At 31.4% G+C, this 22,016-nt stretch overlaps 3 protein-coding genes and 7 non-coding genes across 13 annotated transcripts; 9 read left to right on the top strand and 1 right to left on the bottom strand.

The window, feature by feature from the left end:
* Nucleotides 1–202: 202 nt before the first annotated feature.
* LOC133822368 (uncharacterized) lies at nt 203–7,837 on the top strand. Of its 4 annotated transcripts, XM_062254673.1 has the most exons (22): nt 205–361; nt 467–713; nt 1,081–1,166; nt 1,317–1,418; nt 1,622–1,728; nt 1,825–1,925; nt 2,037–2,124; nt 2,553–2,641; nt 2,825–2,964; nt 3,067–3,226; nt 3,322–3,457; nt 3,685–3,781; nt 4,039–4,168; nt 4,972–5,031; nt 5,200–5,318; nt 5,399–5,523; nt 5,813–6,037; nt 6,235–6,395; nt 6,590–6,753; nt 7,058–7,140; nt 7,231–7,316; nt 7,416–7,837. In XM_062254673.1, exons 2-22 carry the CDS (start codon nt 501–503, stop codon nt 7,557–7,559), a joined length of 2,616 nt encoding a protein of 871 aa, XP_062110657.1. In that variant the 5' UTR covers nt 205–361; nt 467–500; the 3' UTR covers nt 7,560–7,837. The 4 variants fall into 4 exon arrangements, with proteins under 4 accessions (XP_062110656.1, XP_062110657.1, XP_062110658.1 ...); XM_062254672.1 differs by having other exon boundaries at nt 203–713; XM_062254674.1 differs by lacking the exons at nt 205–361; nt 467–713 and adding an exon at nt 758–906.
* Nucleotides 7,838–13,210: 5,373 nt separating this feature from the next.
* LOC133822367 (large ribosomal subunit protein uL22y-like) lies at nt 13,211–16,857 on the top strand. The gene is made up of 7 exons (XM_062254671.1): nt 13,211–13,328; nt 13,429–13,465; nt 13,652–13,692; nt 15,869–16,099; nt 16,186–16,288; nt 16,373–16,440; nt 16,567–16,857. The coding sequence occupies exons 1-7, from the start codon at nt 13,326–13,328 to the stop codon at nt 16,630–16,632; spliced, it is 549 nt and encodes a 182-aa protein (XP_062110655.1). The 5' UTR covers nt 13,211–13,325; the 3' UTR covers nt 16,633–16,857.
* LOC133828433 (small nucleolar RNA snoR74) lies at nt 13,802–13,932 on the top strand. The gene has a single exon (XR_009891044.1). It is a non-coding gene; the product is annotated as a small nucleolar RNA snoR74 (small nucleolar RNA).
* LOC133828437 (small nucleolar RNA snoR74) lies at nt 14,077–14,206 on the top strand. The gene has a single exon (XR_009891048.1). It is a non-coding gene; the product is annotated as a small nucleolar RNA snoR74 (small nucleolar RNA).
* Nucleotides 14,420–14,549, top strand: LOC133828432 (small nucleolar RNA snoR74). Its single transcript, XR_009891043.1, has one exon. It is a non-coding gene; the product is annotated as a small nucleolar RNA snoR74 (small nucleolar RNA).
* On the top strand, nt 14,744–14,873 carry LOC133828435 (small nucleolar RNA snoR74). The gene has a single exon (XR_009891046.1). It is a non-coding gene; the product is annotated as a small nucleolar RNA snoR74 (small nucleolar RNA).
* On the top strand, nt 15,081–15,210 carry LOC133828436 (small nucleolar RNA snoR74). The gene has a single exon (XR_009891047.1). It is a non-coding gene; the product is annotated as a small nucleolar RNA snoR74 (small nucleolar RNA).
* LOC133828434 (small nucleolar RNA snoR74) lies at nt 15,294–15,423 on the top strand. Its single transcript, XR_009891045.1, has one exon. It is a non-coding gene; the product is annotated as a small nucleolar RNA snoR74 (small nucleolar RNA).
* Nucleotides 15,569–15,697, top strand: LOC133828431 (small nucleolar RNA snoR74). The gene has a single exon (XR_009891042.1). It is a non-coding gene; the product is annotated as a small nucleolar RNA snoR74 (small nucleolar RNA).
* Nucleotides 16,858–17,353: 496 nt separating the features above from the next.
* On the bottom strand, nt 17,354–20,113 carry LOC133822366 (small ribosomal subunit biogenesis GTPase RsgA 1, mitochondrial). Its single transcript, XM_062254670.1, has 5 exons — nt 19,373–20,113; nt 18,382–18,600; nt 18,077–18,271; nt 17,771–17,964; nt 17,354–17,643 (listed from the first exon to the last, which is right to left on the bottom strand). The coding sequence occupies exons 1-5, from the start codon at nt 20,039–20,041 to the stop codon at nt 17,469–17,471; spliced, it is 1,452 nt and encodes a 483-aa protein (XP_062110654.1). The 5' UTR covers nt 20,042–20,113; the 3' UTR covers nt 17,354–17,468.
* Nucleotides 20,114–22,016: the final 1,903 nt, after the last annotated feature.

The following is a 22,016-nucleotide window of genomic DNA, read 5'->3' as shown; positions in this document are numbered from 1 at the left end:
GGTCAGGGCATGAATGACCCAAGAATTAGCCAATCCTGCGGGCTTTGTCGATTTCCCTTATTAAACAAAAGATAATGGGCCTGACTTGAATTTAATATGTTGGATAGGCCCGGCCCATAATACCATCAGCTCAAATTTAAATTTCTTGACGTAATTCACCCAATAAAGACACAAACTCTAAAACATTAACACAACAAACAACAACGTCCCGTCGGGTACTCAGTGCCAAACCCCAGAATATTTTTTAAGCCGGAAGCTCCATTGTAAAACCATTGCCCCAATGAATTAGAAAAAAAATATTGATAGAGAAATTTTGAATATATATTAAAATATTTCATTTACAATCTCAAAACAGTGAAAGGTTTTCCTAGCTCACACGCCTCCTCCTCATTCAATAGTCAATACTATAAATATATATATGTATATGTAAGAAGTGCATACATTCACGCAGTTTAAACTGATTCAGGCACAGTTGGAGACTATAGGTTGGCCAAGGCCCAATGGCGATCGGATTGAGCTCGGCGGATGTCTCCGGCTTCAAACTCTTGTTGTTTCTGGCCGTTATGTACGGACTAATGTCGATGCTTACCTACTCCATTGTTCACATGAAATTCATTAGGCCGCTTGACATCGACGCGCCTCTGGATCGGTTCTCGGAAGCTAGAGCAGTCGAACATGTTCGAGTGTTGTCCAAAGAGATCGATGGTCGCCAAGTGAGCCGCTATTCAGTTATCTTGATTTTTTTTTCTTTATTTTTGGTAGTGGAATCGAGATACCTAAGATTAAGCGTGTTCGAAATTGTTTTGTTGTGATCATTCTGATTTCTTAACGCTGTTTGAATGAACGTTTCTGTGGATTGTTGAAAACTCAATCTCAATGTTTCATTTGGTTTCCGGGAAAGAGTAGGTAACGAGGCAAGCGAAATTTTTAAAATTTAAAGTAATTTTGATTTATTTTTTCACAGTTTCTGAACTACGAATTGGGAGTTATTGTAAACGTTTACTGTATATGTTTGTACTTGATAGAGACGTATACTGTTTGTTGCGTTATTTATTGGTGATTGACCTACGTTGTTGACAGGAAGGGCGCCATGGTTTAAAAGAAGCTGCCCGTTATATCAAAGGGCAGTTGGAAACGATAAAGGAACGAGCTGGGTTGAATATGAGGTGGGTATACAGTTATAATACGATGGAGTTCTACTAATTAATTAGTAAGAAAATTTTGCCCCATCTAGATGTTTTATTTTTCAACTTTAGTTCATCAGCTTATTCTATAACTGAGTTGACAAATCATATAAATATATGTATATTTTGCAGGGTTGAAATCGAGGAGACTATTGTTAATGGCTCCTTTAATATGATGTTCTTAGGCTATAGCATATCTCTGACTTACAGAAACCACGTAAATATCATTATGAGGTGCCTTTCCATCCATTCTTATGTATATTAATTGAACTTTATGTTTATTGTACCAACCTTAAAATACAGCAGTTTGCACCTAACTTTAGGTCCCACTTTAAGCATGATTATGCATATTTTGGGATATGGTGAATCATTTGCATTTTCATCTTCCAAGTTTTAAAAGAAATGTCATCACAAAATAATTTAAATTTTAATGGCAGGGTATCATCTGCAGATTCACAAGACTATGATTCATCTGTACTGTTGAATAGTCATTTTGATAGTCCACTTGGTTCCCCGGGAGCGGGTGATTGTGGTTCATGTGTTGGTGGGTACACAAAACAGATCTTTTTTTAATTGTAGAATGGTATTCACTATTTCTGGCTTGATGGTGGTAATAATTGCTTCATCTTTTTCTATGCAGCATCAATGCTGGAATTGGCAAGACTTATTACAGACTCTGGTTGGGTACCTCCCCGGCCTATTATTTTTCTTTTTAATGGTGCTGAGGAACTTTTTATGTTGGTAAGATGTTATATTGAATTTATTCCACAACAGAAACTATGACTCACCTGTATCAATTGCAACTTTATGCTCATTGTCATATTTTCTAATCAGTAATTATGAATGTTTCAGGGCACACATGGTTTTATGAGGACTCACAAGTGGCGTGAGACCATTGGAGCTTTTATAAATGTGGAAGCTTCTGGGACAGGCGGGCCAGGTAGGACACTATCAATTACCCCTGTCATTACTTGGAAAATATAAAAGTGTACACATAATTCATTCATGCTACGTGTGTATAATTAACTTATTGGCTGTCCTATATTTCCTTTGATTAAAATGCGTGCTCTTGTAATAAGATAAAGAAACCACTTTTCATTTTCAAATGCAATATCAGTCATTTTGAATATTGGATTTGGATCTATTGGTTTTATGACAGGTTTCACCTGCTTTCTCTTCGAAATTTCTGCATAGTTCAATTGTTTAGTTATGCATTTGATTAAAGATTTGGAAATTGTTAGGAAAATTAACATGGTTGGTACTATATACCTGAACTACGAATAAAAAATGAAACAATTGTTTTTGCTCAGAAAGATCAACAGCTTTTAGATGTTGCTCCATTCTTGACTTTTATTACTCAAATTGCAGATTTAGTTTGTCAATCTGGACCTGGTTCATGGGCTTCGCAGGTCTATGCTGAATCAGCAATATACCCTATGGCACATAGTGCTGCCCAGGTACTTTTTGGTTAGAAGGTTTATATTACTGTAGAACCTTTGTTTTGGCAACCTAGTTTAGTTTCTATTTAACCATATCTACCGCATTGTCTTTCCTGATTTTAATTCATGTTAGATGATCACAGGTCATGGTTAAATTTGTTTGTATTTTCTTTGTTGTAAATATTTATTTGGTATATGCAGGACGTTTTTCCTGTTATTCCTGGAGATACAGATTATCGAATATTTTCCCAAGACTATGGCAACATACCTGGTCTGGACATTATCTTTCTTCTTGGTGGTTACTTTTACCATACCTCCTATGATACAGTGGACAGACTAGTGTATGCATTACAACTGCTATTTTGGTACAGATTTACTTAATATGGAATTTTAATATCATTCCTTTCTAAACATTTCCTCTGATTCATCTAATTAACTCACAGACCAGGAAGTATTCAAGCACGCGGAGAAAATTTGTTTAGCATTACAAAGGCTTTTGCCAATTCTTCTAAGCTACATAATGCACACGAAAGAGAATTTCATGAAGTCAAATCAGACAAAAGTGAACGTGCTGTTTTCTTTGATTACTTATCATGGTTCATGGTATGCTCTTAAGTTTCTCTTTGCAGTTTCTTATAAAAAGTGCCTTTTAAGGTGACTGGCATTTTTGCCCTCCTCTGCTTGTTTCTTTTACACAGATATACTATCCAGCAAGAGTAGCTATGATACTTCACAACATTCCTATTGCCATCTTCTTCTTTATGCCACTCCTTTTACATTTAAGGTCGCCTGGGCTGCATTCTTGGTTTGCAACTTTATCTGATTTTATGAAAGGTAAATAATTTAAGTAGATTTTAAAATTGGTGTAGATAGAAGTACATAAATATTTTTGTTTCTTTCTTTGTGTAATATTATATTATACTTTTAATTTAATATGCATCCTTTGGCAATCCTGATATGTTATTATTCTCTATCTTTAAAGTTATGTTTTTTTTCCCTTTTTTTTAAGTGTATTTCAACTTTATTATCTGTTAATGTTGTCCAATTCAATTATGTGTCAGGAATGCTACTGCATGCATCTGGGTTTATACTTGCAATCATTTTCCCAATAATTTTTTCCATTCTGAGATTGCTTCTTACTAGTCAGGCAATGAACTGGTGAGATTTTATACTTTTATGCTATACTCAAGTTAGTTTCTAAATTTCTATGAGCTAATTAATATTAGATTATGCTTCAGAAGTATTGCTAAAGCTCTTTTAATTGATGATAGATCTGCACATTATGCATGTAAATTTAAGAAATAGCTGGACTTCAGTCATTCTATTTGGAGTAGGTCTAATTTGAAAATAGCTTTCTCCCTTGGTGATCTGTTGTTTTGCAAGATTCTTGTTGACTTTTAGGACTTGAATTGTAGGTTTGCTCATCCATATTTGGCTTTTATGATGTTCATCCCTTGTGCACTTTTTGGTCATTTGATTCCTATAGCTGTGTTGGGCCGCTCTGCCCTCTTGCAAGATGTTGCATCTCAACGCAGATCAAAGGAGGTAGTAATATGTTCTGAAATCCTTAATAACTGACAGTGGTCAATTTAAATGGTTGCATTCTTAACAGCCGTTTGGCTATACTGGTCTTAGTTTTTAACTCCTAAGTAGATGCAATGTGTGGAGGATCAATGAGAGAAATGGATGAAAAGTGAAGAACTGTATTGTGGAAAAAGAATTGGGTACATTGGTGGACTCAGTAATCAGTTATTTGAGAGACCTGATGTCTCCCCTTGTGCAAGGATTTGTTGCTCACACTAACTATACATCAAAGATTCAATGCCTCTAGCCTCCCTTGCACACCTCATGCTAAAACATTACAAAACAACCAAATACAGGACACTGCACTAAATAAATTCAGCCTGCACAGAAATAGAACAGAAACAGAAGAGAATGCCTAAAATACAGTCTCACAGAACAAAAACACAATCGACTCAGTTTGTTTCTAATGCCTAGCATAAGTAAATCGGACTGGAGATTTAACAGTGTGCTTTGGAATAGATAAGTAATAAAGGGAGCAATTTTGAAAGTGTCATTAGCAATAACTGAAATACTAATTGTGATATTATGCTTTTTTGTTGTTGGTGATTTGGTAATTTTTGGGTTATAACCAAAGAGCTATTTAAATTAAATAAATAAATAACCATTTGAATTTAATTGGTTTCACCTTCAAGGTTGACTGCCCTTTATTACATTTAGGCAAGGATTGGTATGTCATAAAATTTATAATGGTTCATTGTCTGTCACTTTGTATCCCTTATCGTTTGTTACGAGGCCAAAGTTTTTGTTGGACATGAATTTTTCAGGCACTATCCGTTGAAGCAAGATTTTGGGGAGCTTTTGGGTTTTATGCTACATTAACTACGGTATGTAGTATGTTAATTTATTGTTGTATGGTGAGCGTTTTTGGAATAGTTCAATTAGTTATTGAAAGTGGTTAACTTGAGATATGTCCATTTTTTACTTATTCTAAGCATGATATGTGTCGTGTTATATTTAAATCTGAAGAGGCTAAAATTCTCAAATGAATGCAGGCTTATCTTGTAGCTGGGCTATCTGGAGGCTTCTCAACTTTTGTTTTGTCTGGTTCTATGCTTCTTGCTTGGATTTTAGTTTGCTTGGTAGTCAAAAGTTCTGATCATAAATCTCTCAGGTATATTGGCTCATGAGAAAGTCTTTTTATGTCATGGAATAACATTATCATTTTGATCTGATTTATATTGCTTCTCTCAGGTCAACAATGATTTATGTGATACCTCAAATTCCATTCCTTGCCTACTCTGTTTACTTTGGTGGGTTTCTTATCCAATTCTTGGTTGAGAAGATGGGCATGATGGGTGCTGTTCCACCCCCATATGGTTAGTTTCTCAATATCAAGCACTTTCTCTCATATATTTACTGTTTTAGTTAGGCACTTCCAGTTCCTTACTATGGAAGCATGATGCAGTAGACGTTTTACTAGACCCAAAATGAGACTAAACTCCTTGTTAATTGTTGACCAACTGTAAAGTCTCTTTTTTTTTCCTTCTCTTTTAGTTGCAGTTCTTTTTCTTATATGACCAAAACTGATGTTTAAGTACAAGCTCTTCAGTGGAAGTTACAAAATTTGATAGGAACATGTAACCATTGGATTTCCTTTGGGTGCAGGTTATTTCATTCCGGATGTTGTAGTTGCAGCAATTATTGGAGTTGTGACGAGTTGGTGTGTGGGCCCTCTACTACCTGTCTGTGGTCACTGGTTAACCAGACACTCTATTATGCAATTCTTGCTTCATCTTACTGTGCTAGCGTTAGCTCTGTCATCTCAATTCTTTCCATACACCACAGCTGCACCTAAAAGGGTTGTTTTTCAGCATACGTTTCTTACTGCAGGTACTAAAGCTAGCAACAAAAATGTCCAATATTTTGCATGACTTCTAAACTATTGGATTATAGCTTTGTGTAATTTACTTTGAACTAAAACCTATTTTTGTTGATGGTATTTACCTTGTATGTTAAATAATCGAAACCTTTTCATATCTTCTTGTTGGGTTTATTGTCTAAAAAGGTTATTTCTTATATGACTGAAGATTCAAATCGCATTGTGGACTCCAGTTATGATTTTGCTGTGGTGGATTCCAATTCTTTACTTTTTCTATTCAAATATGCACCTGAAGTTGCAAAGGAGTTGCAAATAACTCCAGAGTTCTCATTTGAAACTGCAAAGTTTTGTCACAGGGAGTCTTGGTTGGTATGTATTTGTGAATCTGGCTGCTATATTTCTTGTCCTTTACCACCTGTGCCACTCTGAAATTTGATTAATTATCCAAAGTTTGCTGTGTTTTGTTTGAGTAGTAAAAGTCATTTATTTACGTATGGAGCTGTTGAAGTAGGCAATTTACAACTTTCACCAAAACTTTCATGTATAATTTTTATCTTTTGCAGGCACTTTTTCCTGTTTCTTTCATGTTCTCGAGAAGTTTGAAGTTTCCATCAAAGAGTAATGAAATTTTAGAGCAATACAATCGATTTCCTTTTCTGTCTAGTTATGAATCTCATACGACACTTAGCGATGGAACTCGGAGAATCCACTTAGAACTTTCCATGGGGTGAGTAGAATTGTATGCATTTGCTGCCATTTGAATAATTCAATTTTTTTTGTATTAATAGAATGCGAAACTCAATGATGCATAAATCTACAACTGCAGTCTCAATTGAGTTTACCAATCATCCTATCTATTCTAGAGTAATTGCTTCCAATACAAGTTATGTGAATAATTCAATTTGGGACAGAAGTCGAGAATTTTGACTTATGTTTATATCTGTTGATGAATAAATTAGGCTTTTTCGACTTGATTTTCTGAACTGCATATTGAATTTCATGATCTCACAGATTTGTTTGCTCTCTCTCAGGTCCGTAGAGGAGGTTTGGGTGACAGTCCTCAACATCACTGGCCCATTATCAAGTTGGTCATTTGCTGACAATGTGCTTCCAGGTACGAAAAGATCCTTCTGAATACATCTAAGATGTTGAGCTTTCTCCTTGCTACTACCTAAATTCACACCCTTGAGAAATCGGTTCACAGCTCCTGAAACAGTTGATGGAGGTCCACCATCATACATTTGTCGTATTAGCGGAGCCAGTCACGAAAATTGGACATTCTGGTTAGAGGTAAAGTTCGACAACTATAAGCGTGGGCCACGTGGCAGTTTAGTTTGCTGGTTTTACTATGTCTCTGAGTAAGAATTTTTTGCTTGTGGGTCATTGCAGGCTAGCAGTGGTGATGATTTGAGGGTTGAAGTTGCAGTGTTGGACCAATACTTGGTTGGTCCTGCAAAGAAACTGAAAGGCCTTTTCCCTGATTGGGTTGATGTCGTTGCATACTCCAGCTTTGTATCCAGTTACGTGTTCTAGCAACAGCCTCTCCAATCTCCATTAATTGATTTTCAGGCATTTAACAAAATAGTTGGGTCACCCCATATTGCTTTGAAAAATAATGTTCGAGATAGTAGCTCAATTAGTTTTTAAGCTAATTCAGTGTAGTTCAATTAATCTTATCTATTCTTCTGAGCTGCTTTTTTCCTTTTCAATCCATTCAATGCAACTACAGTGTACTATTAGTATCAATCAACTTGGTAGTGTTTTAGTAAGGCATCAAAGAATCCGAAGAATTAATGGCCTGTTTGGTATTATGGTGTGTTTTTTTGTTTTCAAACTTTTGTTTTTAGAGAGAACTGAAAATAGCTTTTATAGTTTTCAAGAATCAAATAGGCATGTAAATGGGACGAGTCTGACCTGTTCTACCTCGATAAGTTCCTTGGAGCGGGTCGGGTCGACTTGGCTGAATCGAGGTGGGTCTGCTCTGACTCGTTTAACTTTTTTTTTTTTTAAGAAAATTGGAATTAGAATTAAATTAGATTAAAAGTAAAAAATGAAATTCTAAATAATTTATACAGGATACATTATATGGCTCCATTTTAATAAGAAAATATTCTAAATATATATTATCTCATTTGTAAAATCACAGTATAACTAGATATTTGTAGCTTATTTTTCTTGACTAAAGAAAAAAAAGAATACTAATATAAAAAGGTACAAAAAAATACATATAAAAACACATCACTATTTTAGAATTAACACTAAGACATCCTATAAATAATAATATTAATAAAAATATATAGTAGTTGCATATATCTTAAAATAATATTTTTTTATATTGGGTTTGAGTACAGAAAAAAAATTTCAGGGTGGGGCAGTCCCGTCCCGCTTGAATTAATAGGGCCCCGAATTTCGCCCCGTTTTTACTGGGTGAAGACGTCCTGTCGGGTTGGGGTCCCGCCCCATTTTGACATGCCTAGAATCAAGAAGTGTTTAGTTAATATTTTTTAAAAAACAAATTTTGAGATTTTTTTTTTTTTTTAAGTTTTTGATAAATAATGAGATAAAGTAATTTGAAAGAAAAAGTAGTGAAAAATAAGAAGTGAGAAAGTAAGTAGGGAAAATTTGAGGATTCAGAAAGTGATGAAACAAAAATTGAGTTAAGAGAAATTGATAAGAGAAAAAGTGAGAGAAAATGATGAGAAAGAAAGTTAGAGAGAGAAAATGATGTAAGAATAAATGTTGTGAAATAATAGTAATAATTAAAAAAGTGGTATGAGAAAAAAAAAGAATAATGATATGTCTGACAAAATTATGTACCAAAACATTACACCAATTAATGTGGTAATGTTATTTAAAACAGTGGGTATCGCCTGAAATAAATTTGATTATTTAAATGAAACTGTCACGTCAGTTGTAATATTTTGATACATAATTTTGATGCACATGTTATTACTAAAAAAAATATAGATAAAAAAATTGAAAGCAAGAAAAAACAATTTTTTGTTCTCAAATTTTTTTATATTTTGTACTTTACATCGTATTTGTTTAAAAAAACAGTTTTTAGTTTTTATTTTAAAAAAAAAAAATTCTAGTTAAGGAGCGAAACACTGAAAATAATTCTATAGAAAAATCTTAAACACTTATATATTGGAGTTCTTCTAAACTTATTTTTAATTATAATCGTGTAAGGAGAACGGAACAAAGCAAAAACCATAAACAAGGTTTACACTACTAGACTACTAGTAACATGTTTTGAGTAAAGCACAACTACTACTTGCTTCTTTATGCCATGTCAAAGTTTATAATTTAATAGTTAATTGTACTCATTTTTTCATACCAATGTTTCTCATGAATCAATAATATATAGTATTTTTTTATCGTTTCATATTTCTGCATGAGACCTCAAATTTACTGAAACCTATATTACCAAACTTCGATTTCAAAATTTATAATTGATTTTGTTGCATTTTAAAGCAAATACATTAATAAGTCATTTACAAATGAATTAAAAAAAAAGCCACGAGTAAAATATTTTTGTAGAGAAAGGGGGAGGTTCCATTCCACCGCCGACAAGTTTCCAAAATTTAAATAAAGACAGTGAAATCGTACAACTTAACTAGAAGCTGTGTCATTATTTTTTGTTTAGAACAATAAGTGCTTTTATTTTACTTTTTTTTTAAAAAAATACTAAACTAAATTTCAATTTTAAGATTTTTTAGTTGTATGGGTGATTTTTCGGAAAAAAGAAATAAGGATATTTTGAAAATAAATAATGGATGAAACCCTCAGATATAATTAAAGCAAAATTAAGAAAAAGCAATTATTGATTTTTTTTTTAATATAAGGTGGGTTAAAATAATCTACATAACATACATAGGAGAGTTACCTCTTTCTTCTTCTTCTTCTTCGTCCATGGTCGACATGCCAAACAGCTGCCATCCATCGCACCACCAGCCACATGTGTCGCACCACCTTGTTCGTCGATTGCCAAAACCTTTAGCCGTGAAACATTTTCACCAGACACACCGCTAGCCACCAGAAATGTTGTTTTGAAGCTTGTAGTACCGCAACCGTTAAACTTCATTTCCAGTCAACTTTGATATCAAAATAAAGATATCTTTGCTATATTAAACTTAGTTTGTTGAGAAGAACAAAGCCTAGCTACCCAATATCTCTATTTTCTTCTCGTTCCGTCTAAATTTTATTGTAACCATCAGTTAAAGATTTCGTTAATTTTTGTAATCTAGCTGTCTATGTAAATGTTAGTTACGAAGTTAATTTATACATTTTTGTAATAAAAAGTATTTTTTAGTTATGAATTAGTCTATAAATGTTATTTACAAAAATTACAAAAAAATATTATTTTTATGAATTAAATATGTATTTTTTGTAAGGGAAGTGTATATTGATTTTTTTTTTAAATTAAGGTCTTTTTTGTAAGGGATAATTACATATCCTACGTTAATATAAAAAAAAATTTGTTTTATACGGTACCTTTAATAAATTATAAAAATACGGCTCTTCCCACCCACTTGTGTATATATATATTTACTTTTGTTTTATTTTTTTGTCTTAATTTTTAATAAGAATTTAAGTCTATCAATTAATATAATAATAAAAGTAATAATAATTATAGTTACCATTAAAGTAGATTAATTTATTTTTATTTAAAATAAATATATTTATTAATATTAAAGTTAATATTTATACAATTACTCAGAAAATAAATAAATATATATACAAATTACAATATGCTGTTAATTAAAATTAATATTAATAACTATATGTTATAATATATAGTTAAAGATAATCACAATATTATTATTCTTTATAAAAATATTATACATATATATTTTTTAAATCATACTTAGTCAAGTCTCAACACTCAATGTTAAACCAAAATCATAATCTAATCCAAATTTCAAGTTTTGTTACAAAAATATATATAAAGTTAAAAAATTAGTTTTGTAATAATCATGTTAAATAAATTTATAAATATTTATGTAAATGTGAGTTACAAAAATAAATTTTTTAGTTGTGAAATTAGTTTTGTAAATTGTTGTTACAAAAATGTAAAACTTGTTTTTAAAAAAATATTGTATTTCACCACTATATTTAATAAAGTGTTTTATAAATAATGAATATCTTAAATTTATATTTTTAAGTTGTATAGCATAAATATGATGGTTCATGTAATTTTTTGGTACAATATTGTAACAATATGAAAAAGTATAATAATTTTATGTATATTTTGTTTATGATTTCTTAACTATAAAATATTTTTGTAAATATTAGTTACAAAAATATCTTTCTTAGTTGTAAAACTAGACTTGTAAACTATTGTTACAAAAATAAAAATTTTAGTTACGAATTTGTTTGTAAGTTTTATCTACAAAAAAAAAAAAAAAATCTACAATTCTATAACTGATTTTGTAAATATTATTTACAAACACGTAACAGATATTTACAAGTTCGTAACATATATTTACTAGTTTGTAAACGTTGATCACAAGAAATTGTATTTTACAGCTTTTATTTATGATTTTGCCACTCCGTATTTACAATTTTGCCATTCCGTGTTTTTATCCAAAAATTCCGTATTTTTGTAATGTACCATATTTTTCAGATTTTTTTTAACTTTTAGTGCATTTTTGTAGATTTCCCAAAAACAAACAAGCAAGAAACCAAATATAAATGGGGTAATTACATCTCCTACGGTAATATAAAAAAAAATTTGTTTTATACGGTACCACCCATAAATTACAAAAATACGGCTCTCCCCACTCATAAATTACAAATATACGGCTCTTCACACCCACCTGTGTATATATATATATATACATTTACCTTTGTTTTATTTTTTTTGTCTTAATTTTTAATAAGAATTTAAGCATATCAATTAATATAATAATAAAAGTAATAATAATTATAGTTACTAACTTCAATAAAATAAAGTAGATTAATTTATTTTTATTTAAAATAAATATATTTATTAATATTAAAGTTAATATTTATATAATTACTCAAAAAATAAATAAATATTTATACAAATTACAATATGCTGTTAATTAAAATTAATATTAATAACTATATGTTATAATATATAGTTAAAGATAATCACAATATTATTATTCTTTATAAAAATATTATATATATTTTTTAAATCATAGCTAGTCAAGTCTCAACACTCAATGTTAAACCAAAATCATAATCTAATCCAAGTTTCAAGTTTTGTTACAAAAAATATATTTAAAGTTAAAAAAATTAGTTTTGTAAATCTTTGTAATAATCATGTTAAATAAATTTATAAATATTTATGTAAATGTGAGTTACAAAAATAAATTTTTTAGTTGTGAAATTAGTTTTGTAAATTGTTGTTACAAAAATGTAAAACTTGTTTTTAAAAAAATATTGTATTTCACCACTATATTCAATAAAGTGTTTTATAAATAATGAATATCTTAAATTTATATTTTTAAGTTGTATAGCATAAATACGATGGTTCATGTAACTTTTTGGTACAATATTGTAACAATATGAAAAAGTATAATAATTTTATGTATATTTTGTTTATGATTTCTTAACTATAAAATATTTTCGTAAATATTAGTTACAAAAATATCTTTCTTAGTTGTAAAACTAGACTTGTAAACTATTGTTACAAAAATAAAAAATTTAGTTACGAATTTATTTGTAAGTTTTATCTACAAAAAAAAAAAATCTACAATTCTATAACTGATTTTGTAAATATTATTTACAAACACGTAACAGATATTTACAAGTTCGTAACATATATTTACTAGTTTGTAAACGTTGATCACAAGAAATTATATTTTGCAGCTTTTATTTATGATTTTGCCACTCCGTATTTACAATTTTGCCATTCCGTGTTTTTATCCAAAAATTCCGTATTTTTGTAATGTACCGTATTTTTCAGATTTTTTTTAACTTTTAGTACATTTTTGTAGATTTTCCTTTTTAAATTTCTCAACAATTGAACACAAGTATGATAATACGCCTGAAAAAGAGTCCCCCACAACTCACAAGGGTGTTCACATAATTTATTGGGCCGTAAACAAGGTTACGACGTTTTGGTTGTAGCCCATAAGATGATGGGCCTTTATTACTTGGCCCAATGGGCCTTAATTAACTTGGCCCAAGTTTTGGTCAAGCGTTTAGGGTTTTATTTTTTCTTTACCTTCTATAAGATCAAACCCTACCGCCTCCATTATTCTCTCTGCTGTAGGGAGTTTACAAAACCTATTACTGAGGTTTGAAACTGCACACTCGCCGGCAGCCATGGTACTTCTTTAGATCCTCTTCTTTCTCTTACTTTACATGACCTTGGTCATTTTCTTATCGTCTAGGGTTCTAAATAAATCTTCATCGATTGACATTTCAGGTGAAATACTCAAGAGAGCCCGATAATATCACCAAGTGTAAGCTCCTCATTCGGTTGTCTACATTTTTGTTCCTGTGTTTGTGTTAACTCGAATCTATATTCTTATATCTTCATATTCACTTCATTTCGCTATTTTCCCACTTAGCTGGTGATTATGGGAAATCGATTTTTGTATTCATAGTATACAAATATTGTTTTCTAAGATTAATTTTTCAATGTGCAGCCTGCAAGGCAAGAGGATCCGACCTCAGAGTTCACTTCAAGGTATTATTACGTTTTTTTAGGGGTGGATTGGTAGTGTTATTATTATTAATTTTCTTGGTTTTGTGGGCTGTTCTAGTAGTTTTTAGTTTTTGCGTTGATGAACCTGATGATAAAAGCAGGGGCCTCTTGCCTTTGTGAATGGGCCTCTCGTAAACTTCAGGGAAATCAATTGGCATTGTTGTTGGGTGAACCTCCGTTTTGTTGATTGTGGCTGAAGGATCAGTAAATGATGCAACATTTTGTAGTTGGGTTGATATTCGATTTAGTTAGTGTTGTAGTTTATTTTTGCATGTTTAGGAATGTTGAATCGGATGTTAAATTAGTGATAAGAATGTTACATGTTTTGATGGGTTTTAATAATTGTTTTGATTGTAGAACCTGATTAAAAAAGCAGTGACCTCTTGCCTTTGTTAATGGGCCTCTCTTAAATGTCAGGAAAAATAATAGCATTGTTATTGGGTGAACCTCCGTTTTGTTGATTATGGCTGAAGGTTCAGTAAATGAAGCAACCTTTTCTAGTTGCATGGTTTTTGTCTTGCTAATGTCTTTTATATAGTATTGTAATTTGTTTCAATGATTGAGGTTAAGGTGGACGCTAGTTTTTTATTTTAATATTTGTAATTGTTTTTTTTGGATTTTATTTCTACTTCAAAGTAGTTTTCTTACTGTATCCTTAAATTAAGGGGACACATTTTTGTAGGGTTGTGGGAATTTATTGAACCTGATTAAAAAAGCAGGGGTCTATTGCCTTTGTGAATAGGTCTCTCGTAAATGTCAGGGAAATCATTAGCCTTGTTCTTGGGTGAACCTCTGTTGTGTTTATTGTGGCTGAAGGTTCAGTAAATGATGCAACAATTTTTTAATGTACAAATTTATTCTTCTATATGTTTTTTATTGTGCATAATTAGGTCAAGTTAGATATGATAAACAGTAATTAGAATACTGTAAGCTTAGAAATTTGAGTTCTAGAAGTTTTAATTTCCGAGCTATATATTCTTATTTTTAGGTATGTGCTGCATTCTGAGAGTTGTTCTGATTGTTAAACCTGATGAAAAAAGCAGGGGCCTCTTGCTTTAGTAAATGGGCCTCTTTTAAATGTCAGGGAAATCATTAGCCTTGTTTTTGGGTGAACCTCTGTTTTGATGATTGTGACTGAAGGTTCAGTTAATGATGCAACATTTTGCTGTTTCATAATGTATCTTGGTAGCGGTTGTTATCTTGTTGTGTAATGGTTGTTGTTTTTTAATAGGTTAGGGAATCTATTAAGTAAATGATAAGAAATCTATTAATTTCATTTGTAACTATCATTCATTTTTTTACTTCCTACTTTGCTCTCTTTTTAAGATGTATTTTTGGTTTTAGATGTGCTTTCATTGTTGTACCTGATTAAGAAAGCAGGGGCCTCTTGCCTTTGTGAGTTGGCCTCTCGTAAATGTCAGGAAAATCATTAGCATTGTTATTGGGTGAACCTCTGTTTTGATGATTGTGGCTGAAGGTTCAGTAAATGAAGCAACATGACTTTCATTTTTATACTTCCTACTTTACTTTTTTTTTAAGACGTATTTTGGGTTTTAAATGTGCTTTTATTGTCGAACCTGATTAAAAAAGCAGGGGCCTCTTGCCTTTGTGAATGGGCCTCTCGTAAATGTCAGGAAAATCATTAGCATTGTTATTGGGTGAACCTCTGTTTTGATGACTGTGGCTGTAGGTTCAGTAAATGAAGCTACATTGTATGCATTATAACTAATTAATGTACATGATTAGGTTTAGGGTAAACAATAGTAAAGTTTCTACTGGTGTCAATTTTTTTGTTCTTCACCTTGATTCATTTCATCATTGTCCATATCGTTGTTATATTTCTTTCGTAACCTGCTAAAAAAAAGCAGGGTTAAGTTGCCTTCTGTGAACTTGGCTCTTGTAAACTTCAGGAAAATTAATTGCATTGTTTTTGGGTGAACCTGTGTTTTTGTCTGTGGCTAAAGGTTCAGTAAATGATGGCACATCCAAACATAATTTGTTTTCCCCCCAATGAGTCTCTTTTAGGAAGAATTTTTTCCATTATCAATGGTTTTTGAAAGATAGTCTTCTATGAATAGTTTGTCTTTTTTTTGTTTATGTATTTTATATATACTGTCTTTGCGATTTTAACTGATGTTGCTTGTATTGCCATTAACAGAACACCAGGGAAACAGCGTTTGCCATCAGAAAGTTGCCTTTGATCAAGGCTAAGAGATATTTGGAAGATGTTCTAGTCCACAAACAAGCCATTCCCTTCCGAAGGTTCTGTCGTGGTGTTGGGCGTACTGCACAGGCTAAAAACAGGCATTCCAATGGGCAAGGTCGTTGGCCAGTCAAGTCAGCCAAGTTCATACTTGATTTGCTTAAGAATGCTGAGAGCAATGCAGAGGTACCTTATCTCCTCCGGCTTTACCCTCTATTTACTGATCTTAATTTTTCTTTCAACGTTAATTTTTTTCCCTTGTGCATTTCCAGGTCAAGGGTTTAGATGTCGATGCACTCTTTGTATCTCACATCCAGGTCAACCAAGCACAGAAGCAAAGACGCCGTACTTACCGTGCTCATGGAAGGATCAACCGTATGTATCTCAATTCTAGGATTTAGTTTCATGCATCCTCTGATTATTAAAGCAATATTAACTTGTAGATGTTTTTCTTTTCAGCCTATATGTCATCCCCTTGCCATATTGAGTTGACTTTATCTGAGAAAGAAGAAGCTGTCAAGAAAGAGGTAATTTAATGTTTATTACATTTTAGATATTGGTCAAATGATTATTATTGTTTTATTTTCAATTTTGATAAGTGAGGTCTTGGCTCTCTAAAATGGCTCTCTAAAATTGTCGTTTCACCATTACAGGCCGAGACCCAGTTGGCAACAAACAAATCAAAGAAAACCCAACTTCGCAGTGGTGCTTCTTCTTAAGAGTTCCATTCATTTAGTTCTACTTTGGAGGGTCATCAGATTTTTCGTTTCTTTCTCCTGTGGAATTTTGTTGCTTTAAAAATATAACAATTAAATGTTATCTAGATAATTTTCAGACATCGTGTGTTCGTCCAAGTTCTGGTTAGCTCAATGTCATTGAGAATTTTGGATTGGTATTTATTTGGTGGATAGATTTACCCAAGTCTTTTATGGCTTTTTTGACCATTATTTTGTCATGTTATATTATCGGCGGCTATACTTCTAAAAACAACTTGGAAAATAAGAAAACTGAAAATTCGAGTTGCACCTTAATTTGTCATCGAATTATTATCTCCCAAATTGTTTTCTAAAAGCTCTTAATTAAATCAACATTTATCTGTGGCATGGTATCTACATTTACAAATTCTTTAGTTATGAAGGGATGCGAATATTGTTTTATTACATTACATCCAGGGTTGAAATTGATTGATTAAATTCCAAGTACTTGACCACTGTGTTCGGATCTGTCAGTAACATGTACGAGAATTTTGCAGTTATTCACGTCAATGGTTTTTATTACCCCTTATTATTGTTTTATTTTCCTAGCTTAAAGTAAAACGCATAGGCAACGTGTTATGTCAGGTAAGCGGGTTGTACCAATTTATTATTGGAAAAAAAGAGGTTTCTGTGAAACACTGGATAGGTACTGAGGTCTGTGAACATAATGACTGAAGATCTGGTCTAGCAGTTGCTCACTTTGCTTGAGTGGCATTCCTTTTCCAAAACAAAAAAGGGTCTTCATATCAACTATTTACAATGCTTTACCAACATATTACTGGTCTTTCATTCCCAGCGACTCATTTTACAGAATGATTCTCCTGGTCTAGTAAGTTGTCATCATCGTTGTCTTCATCCAGCTCATCTAATTCCTCAAGAACTGACTGGTTAAGCCTCTTACGAGATTGTCTCCTATGCTTCTTAAGTTCCAACCTTGGTTCTGCTTGTTGAACTCCCTTGTCTCCCATCTTGTACCTGTCAGAATCAGTTACTCAATTACTTGAACAAAACTGTGCCCGAGTCACAGTGTCTTAAATCAGAAACTGTGAAACCCATTAAAGAGTTCTACGTTTCTCTGAAGAACATGTCATTAGAAAAATACCTTACGTCACCTTCTTTTTTGGTTCCAAATGTCCTTAATTGAAATTCCTCCCTAATTCTTATCTCATCAAGGAGTTGAAAATAAAATGGATATCTTTCCCAATCACCTTTGACAACACATCCGGGTTCTCCGAGATGTAGGCAATCATTGAAAGAACATTTTGCAGGCTCATTAGCATTAAGCAGTTTCTGGATCTGAAGAAAAACAGACTGGCCAGCTAAAACAGGTGTGTAGATTTTCGTGCTGAAAAATAGATGCACAAGAAACCAAATAGAGAAATGAAGTGCAGTTAATAAACAAGCATACCTCTGGGAAAGTTTGAGCTAGAGAATGTTTTGTTACTTTCATTAAGCTAGGCTGGTTAAATCCTGGAGTATCAGCAAGATAACCCCCTCCAGATAACGGAAGTAATGAAACATGGCGAGTAGTATGCTTTCCCCTGCCACTTCTCGTAGAAACTTCCCCAACCCGCTGGTCCTCTAACCATTTGCTTCCTAGAATCTGTAGAAGGAAAAAGAAAAAAAATACAAGTAAGAAGAAATGGGGGATTGATATTGCCATTATCACTTACATGAAGAATAAAATAATAAGAAATAGGTCATACTACTCACGGTGTCAAACCAATTATCCATTGTAGCATTTGAAGCAAGTTGATTGTTTCTTAAAGCATTTATCAGACTAGACTTTCCAACTCCACTTGGACCCACAATTACAGTTGTTTGATCTCTCAAAATAAAAGCAAGGGAATCAAGTCCACGTGTGGATTCAACACTGCAAAACACTGGTTTGTATCCCCAGCTTCGTAGTCTAGACTTCCATGAAATTATTGTCTGCGTATTCCATCAAAAGCACCACTATTTAAACATGATTACCACCATAAAAGTATGGTATTGTACAATAAACATTATAGATCATAGATGTCAACATTAGAAAGATTGGACTGTATGCCAAATATTTAGATAAGATGCCCTATCGGATCAAAAAGAAAGCCAAAAAAAACTTCAATGAAGCTCAAGAACCGCATCTTAAAACAGCGGTGTTTTAGTTGTCCTTCCTTGCAGACAAGGCCATCTACATCTTCCATTCTGATTCAAGGGTTTAGGTTCTAATAAACTACCTCATTGGACATTGTTATAAACTCCTAAAAATCAGCTAGAAGCTTGTTGAAACAGAAACAAGGAACTAAAATTTCAGATAACCCAAGAACGGTAGCTTCCACAAGGCTTGAGATTGGAGTGTCCGCTGAGAACCTACATAGCAATTGCTATAGTTTCCAAGTCATATTGTAGAGTCTCCTTGGAACCTACATTGCAATTGCTTTAGTTTCTTAGTCTAGGACAGGGATCCTAGTTTCTTAGTCATATACATTATTGTCAAAAGCAATTTCTCATTAGTTCATAGCTAACTAAAATCCTAGCACAATGGTTCCATGAACAATCGAAGCCATGAGGTAAGGAGCAAAGAATGGGATTGACCACTCGACCTACCATTATGATTGTATACACTAACTGGGTATCAAAAACTTAGTTCTTCATCAATTAAGGAGCAGAACATAGCAACTAGCAAGAACAGTAATAAAATATAACCAAACCAAATACTAACCTCTTCATCTACGAGCTCCACCTTATTCAAGGCGAGGGTGAGAGGAATCCCAGTGGACTCGGCCTCAACCAAGAACCTGGTGAGCGTAAAGGGCTCCACCTTAGGCTGGTCCATAGAGAAGAGCACGAGCAAATGGTCCACATTAGCCACTGGAGGGTCAAGAATCTCGGAGCTTCTCTGAAACACATTCTCGATCATTCCCCTACGGTCCACCCAATCAATGGACCCAACCAAAACCGTATCCCCAACCAAAACCTTCCTCTTTATCTTCTTCAACACAGCTTTAACCACGCACAGTAACTCCACTCCATTTCTAGAAGAATCGTCCGAACCCTCGTCGAGGTTTCCAGAAGACTCTTCGGATTGGACAACGACTCGCATGAAGTTGGCTTGGGCGGAGGCGACGGTGCCGACGGCTTGGGTCTCCGAGAGCGGTGGCTTGTCGTTAGGGGATAGCACTGGGGCGAGGGAGGAATAGTCCTTGAAGGTGTGTTTGGCTCTGAGGAGTTTCTTGTTTGTTTGCTGGTGGAGCTTCCTGGATACGCTGTTCGGATTCTGTTGCTGTTTGGCTGCAGCTATTGAGAAGCATCGGATTCCGCGGAGGACGTTGTTCAAGGTTGGGTGAGCACTGCTCCGGTAACAAAATATGGAAATTGAAAAAATCGGCATCGACTTTTTTTTTTCTTTCTGTGTTTAAAAAAAAAAAGAATTTGGCTGTGATTTTAATTTGTAGGAGTGATCAGTGAAGAAGTAGAGTCTCGTTTTATCCACTTCTGTTAATTGGCGAAGACACTGTGACAGTGTCTAGAACTGACACGAAAAAAACGGTGTCGTTTGCGGAGTTAAGACACGTTCGTGAATGTGATTATCTCTTTTATTTATCCCGTAAATACTAATTTGTTAACCTTGTTTGATGAAAATACAAATTTGATATGTATCTTTTCAATAATATTTATTAAAATTTAATTTAAAATTATACATATTTAGTATTATATACTTAAATTTGATTAATACGACTAATCTGTACTCAATTATATGTGTTTGAAATTCAAATATAACTACTTAATTACATATAACTGATAATAATTTGGTGATAAAATTTTATTAATTAAATTTAAATCTTGAGTATCAAATATATACAATTTTAATTTACAGGATACTAAATAAATATTATTGAAAACATAAGATCTTATATTTCAATAAAACACAATATATGAAATAATTATTTATTTCTCATATTCAAATCAATAACCTCTTCTCAAATCTATATAATGTTATTTTTAGTGTTTAGGACTAGTAATTTTATTAGTTAACATAACTAGTGTAATGTATCAAATAAATCACGATGAATTTAAGAAACAAAACAATTTAAATTAATTTTTACGTTTTAATATTATTTATTTTTGTAATTAATACAAATAATGTGATGTAAAAAACTGTATATAGAAGTATCTATTAAAAAATAATAAAATTTCAGAATCTATTATTCTTCTAAAATATTTAATATATCACTTATCTATTATTTGATTTATCATTTTTAATTAAAAATATATACTTTAATTTTTAAAAGCATGAAAATTGAATATTTTGATTTCACTAATAATTTTAATTTTTAAATTAAGTATACATATATATTATTCTTATTTTGAGTTAAAAAAAATTAAAAATTGTGATTAAACTTTTTATTCTTAAAATGAGTATTAGTTTTTAATTAAGAGTGTCAAATATATATATATAAATATATATTTTTAAAAATAATATTGTAAATGTAGAAATTTATTCTATATAAAAAGTGTGTATTTAAGGAATATTCTTGATTTTAATGAATTTTTTTGTTTAACTTTAACATAATATTCTAAATATTTAATAAAATATACTCTTAAAATCAATTAAAAATAGATATTTATTAATTATATTAATATAAATTTAAATATTATAAAATATTATTATTAGGATGATAATATTTAATATAAGATCCTATATATTTAATAATTATATTAATATAAATTTAAATTCAAATGTTATAAAGTATCATTAAAATATATAATACAAAACTAAATATTTAATTATTATATTAATATAAATTTCAATGTTATAAAATATTATTATAATAATATATAATATATAATCATAGTTCTTATAAAATATCATTATTATAAGAATATTTAATACAAAACTAGTAATATTTAATACAAGACTAGATATTTAATAATTATATTACTATAAATTTAAATATTATAAAATATCATTATAATAATAATATATAATCTTAATTTTTATTAATTTTTTTATCATTTACATTTAAAATGAAAAATATGTTATTTTTTTATTTGATCTAACTTGTATAAATATATATTCATATTAAATAATAATAAATATTATAAATTCTCTTCTATATAAAATGTGTGTAGATAACATAAATTCTTGATTTTAAAGATTTTTTTTGTTAACTTTAACATAATATTACAAATATTCAACGAAATATACATTTAAAAGTTATTAAAAATAGATATTTATTAATTATATTAATATAAATTCAAATATTAAAAAATATTATTATTATTATAATCTTTAATACAAAGCTAAATATTTTATAATATATAAGAAATTAGAATAATATTTATCTTCTATAATAAATAAACAA

The sequence above is a fragment of the Humulus lupulus genome, chromosome 3 (genome assembly GCF_963169125.1).
Source record: "Humulus lupulus chromosome 3, drHumLupu1.1, whole genome shotgun sequence".
NCBI classification, from domain to species: domain Eukaryota; kingdom Viridiplantae; phylum Streptophyta; class Magnoliopsida; order Rosales; family Cannabaceae; genus Humulus; species Humulus lupulus.
The sequence above is the reverse complement of the archived record's forward strand: the minus strand, read 5'-3'. Positions and strand labels throughout refer to the sequence as shown.

Excerpts from the sequence above, each read along its gene's own strand:
- LOC133822368 (XM_062254672.1), top strand. The coding sequence starts at position 501 with ATGGCGATCGGATTGAGCTCGGCGGATGTCTCCGGCTTCAAACTCTTG. Across the intron at positions 2,965-3,066 it reads GATACAGTGGACAGACTAGT|ACCAGGAAGTATTCAAGCAC; the intron begins GTATGCATTACA and ends ATTAACTCACAG. Across the intron at positions 7,141-7,230 it reads TGCTGACAATGTGCTTCCAG|CTCCTGAAACAGTTGATGGA; the intron begins GTACGAAAAGAT and ends ATCGGTTCACAG.
- LOC133822366 (XM_062254670.1), bottom strand. The coding sequence starts at position 20,041 with ATGCCGATTTTTTCAATTTCCATATTTTGTTACCGGAGCAGTGCTCAC. Across the intron at positions 18,601-19,372 it reads TGGAGCTCGTAGATGAAGAG|ACAATAATTTCATGGAAGTC; the intron begins GTTAGTATTTGG and ends TGGAATACGCAG. Across the intron at positions 17,644-17,770 it reads AAAAAAGAAGGTGACGTAAG|GTACAAGATGGGAGACAAGG; the intron begins GTATTTTTCTAA and ends TGATTCTGACAG.
- LOC133822367 (XM_062254671.1), top strand. Across the intron at positions 13,693-15,868 it reads ACCTCAGAGTTCACTTCAAG|AACACCAGGGAAACAGCGTT; the intron begins GTATTATTACGT and ends TGCCATTAACAG. Across the intron at positions 16,289-16,372 it reads TGCTCATGGAAGGATCAACC|CCTATATGTCATCCCCTTGC; the intron begins GTATGTATCTCA and ends TTTTCTTTTCAG.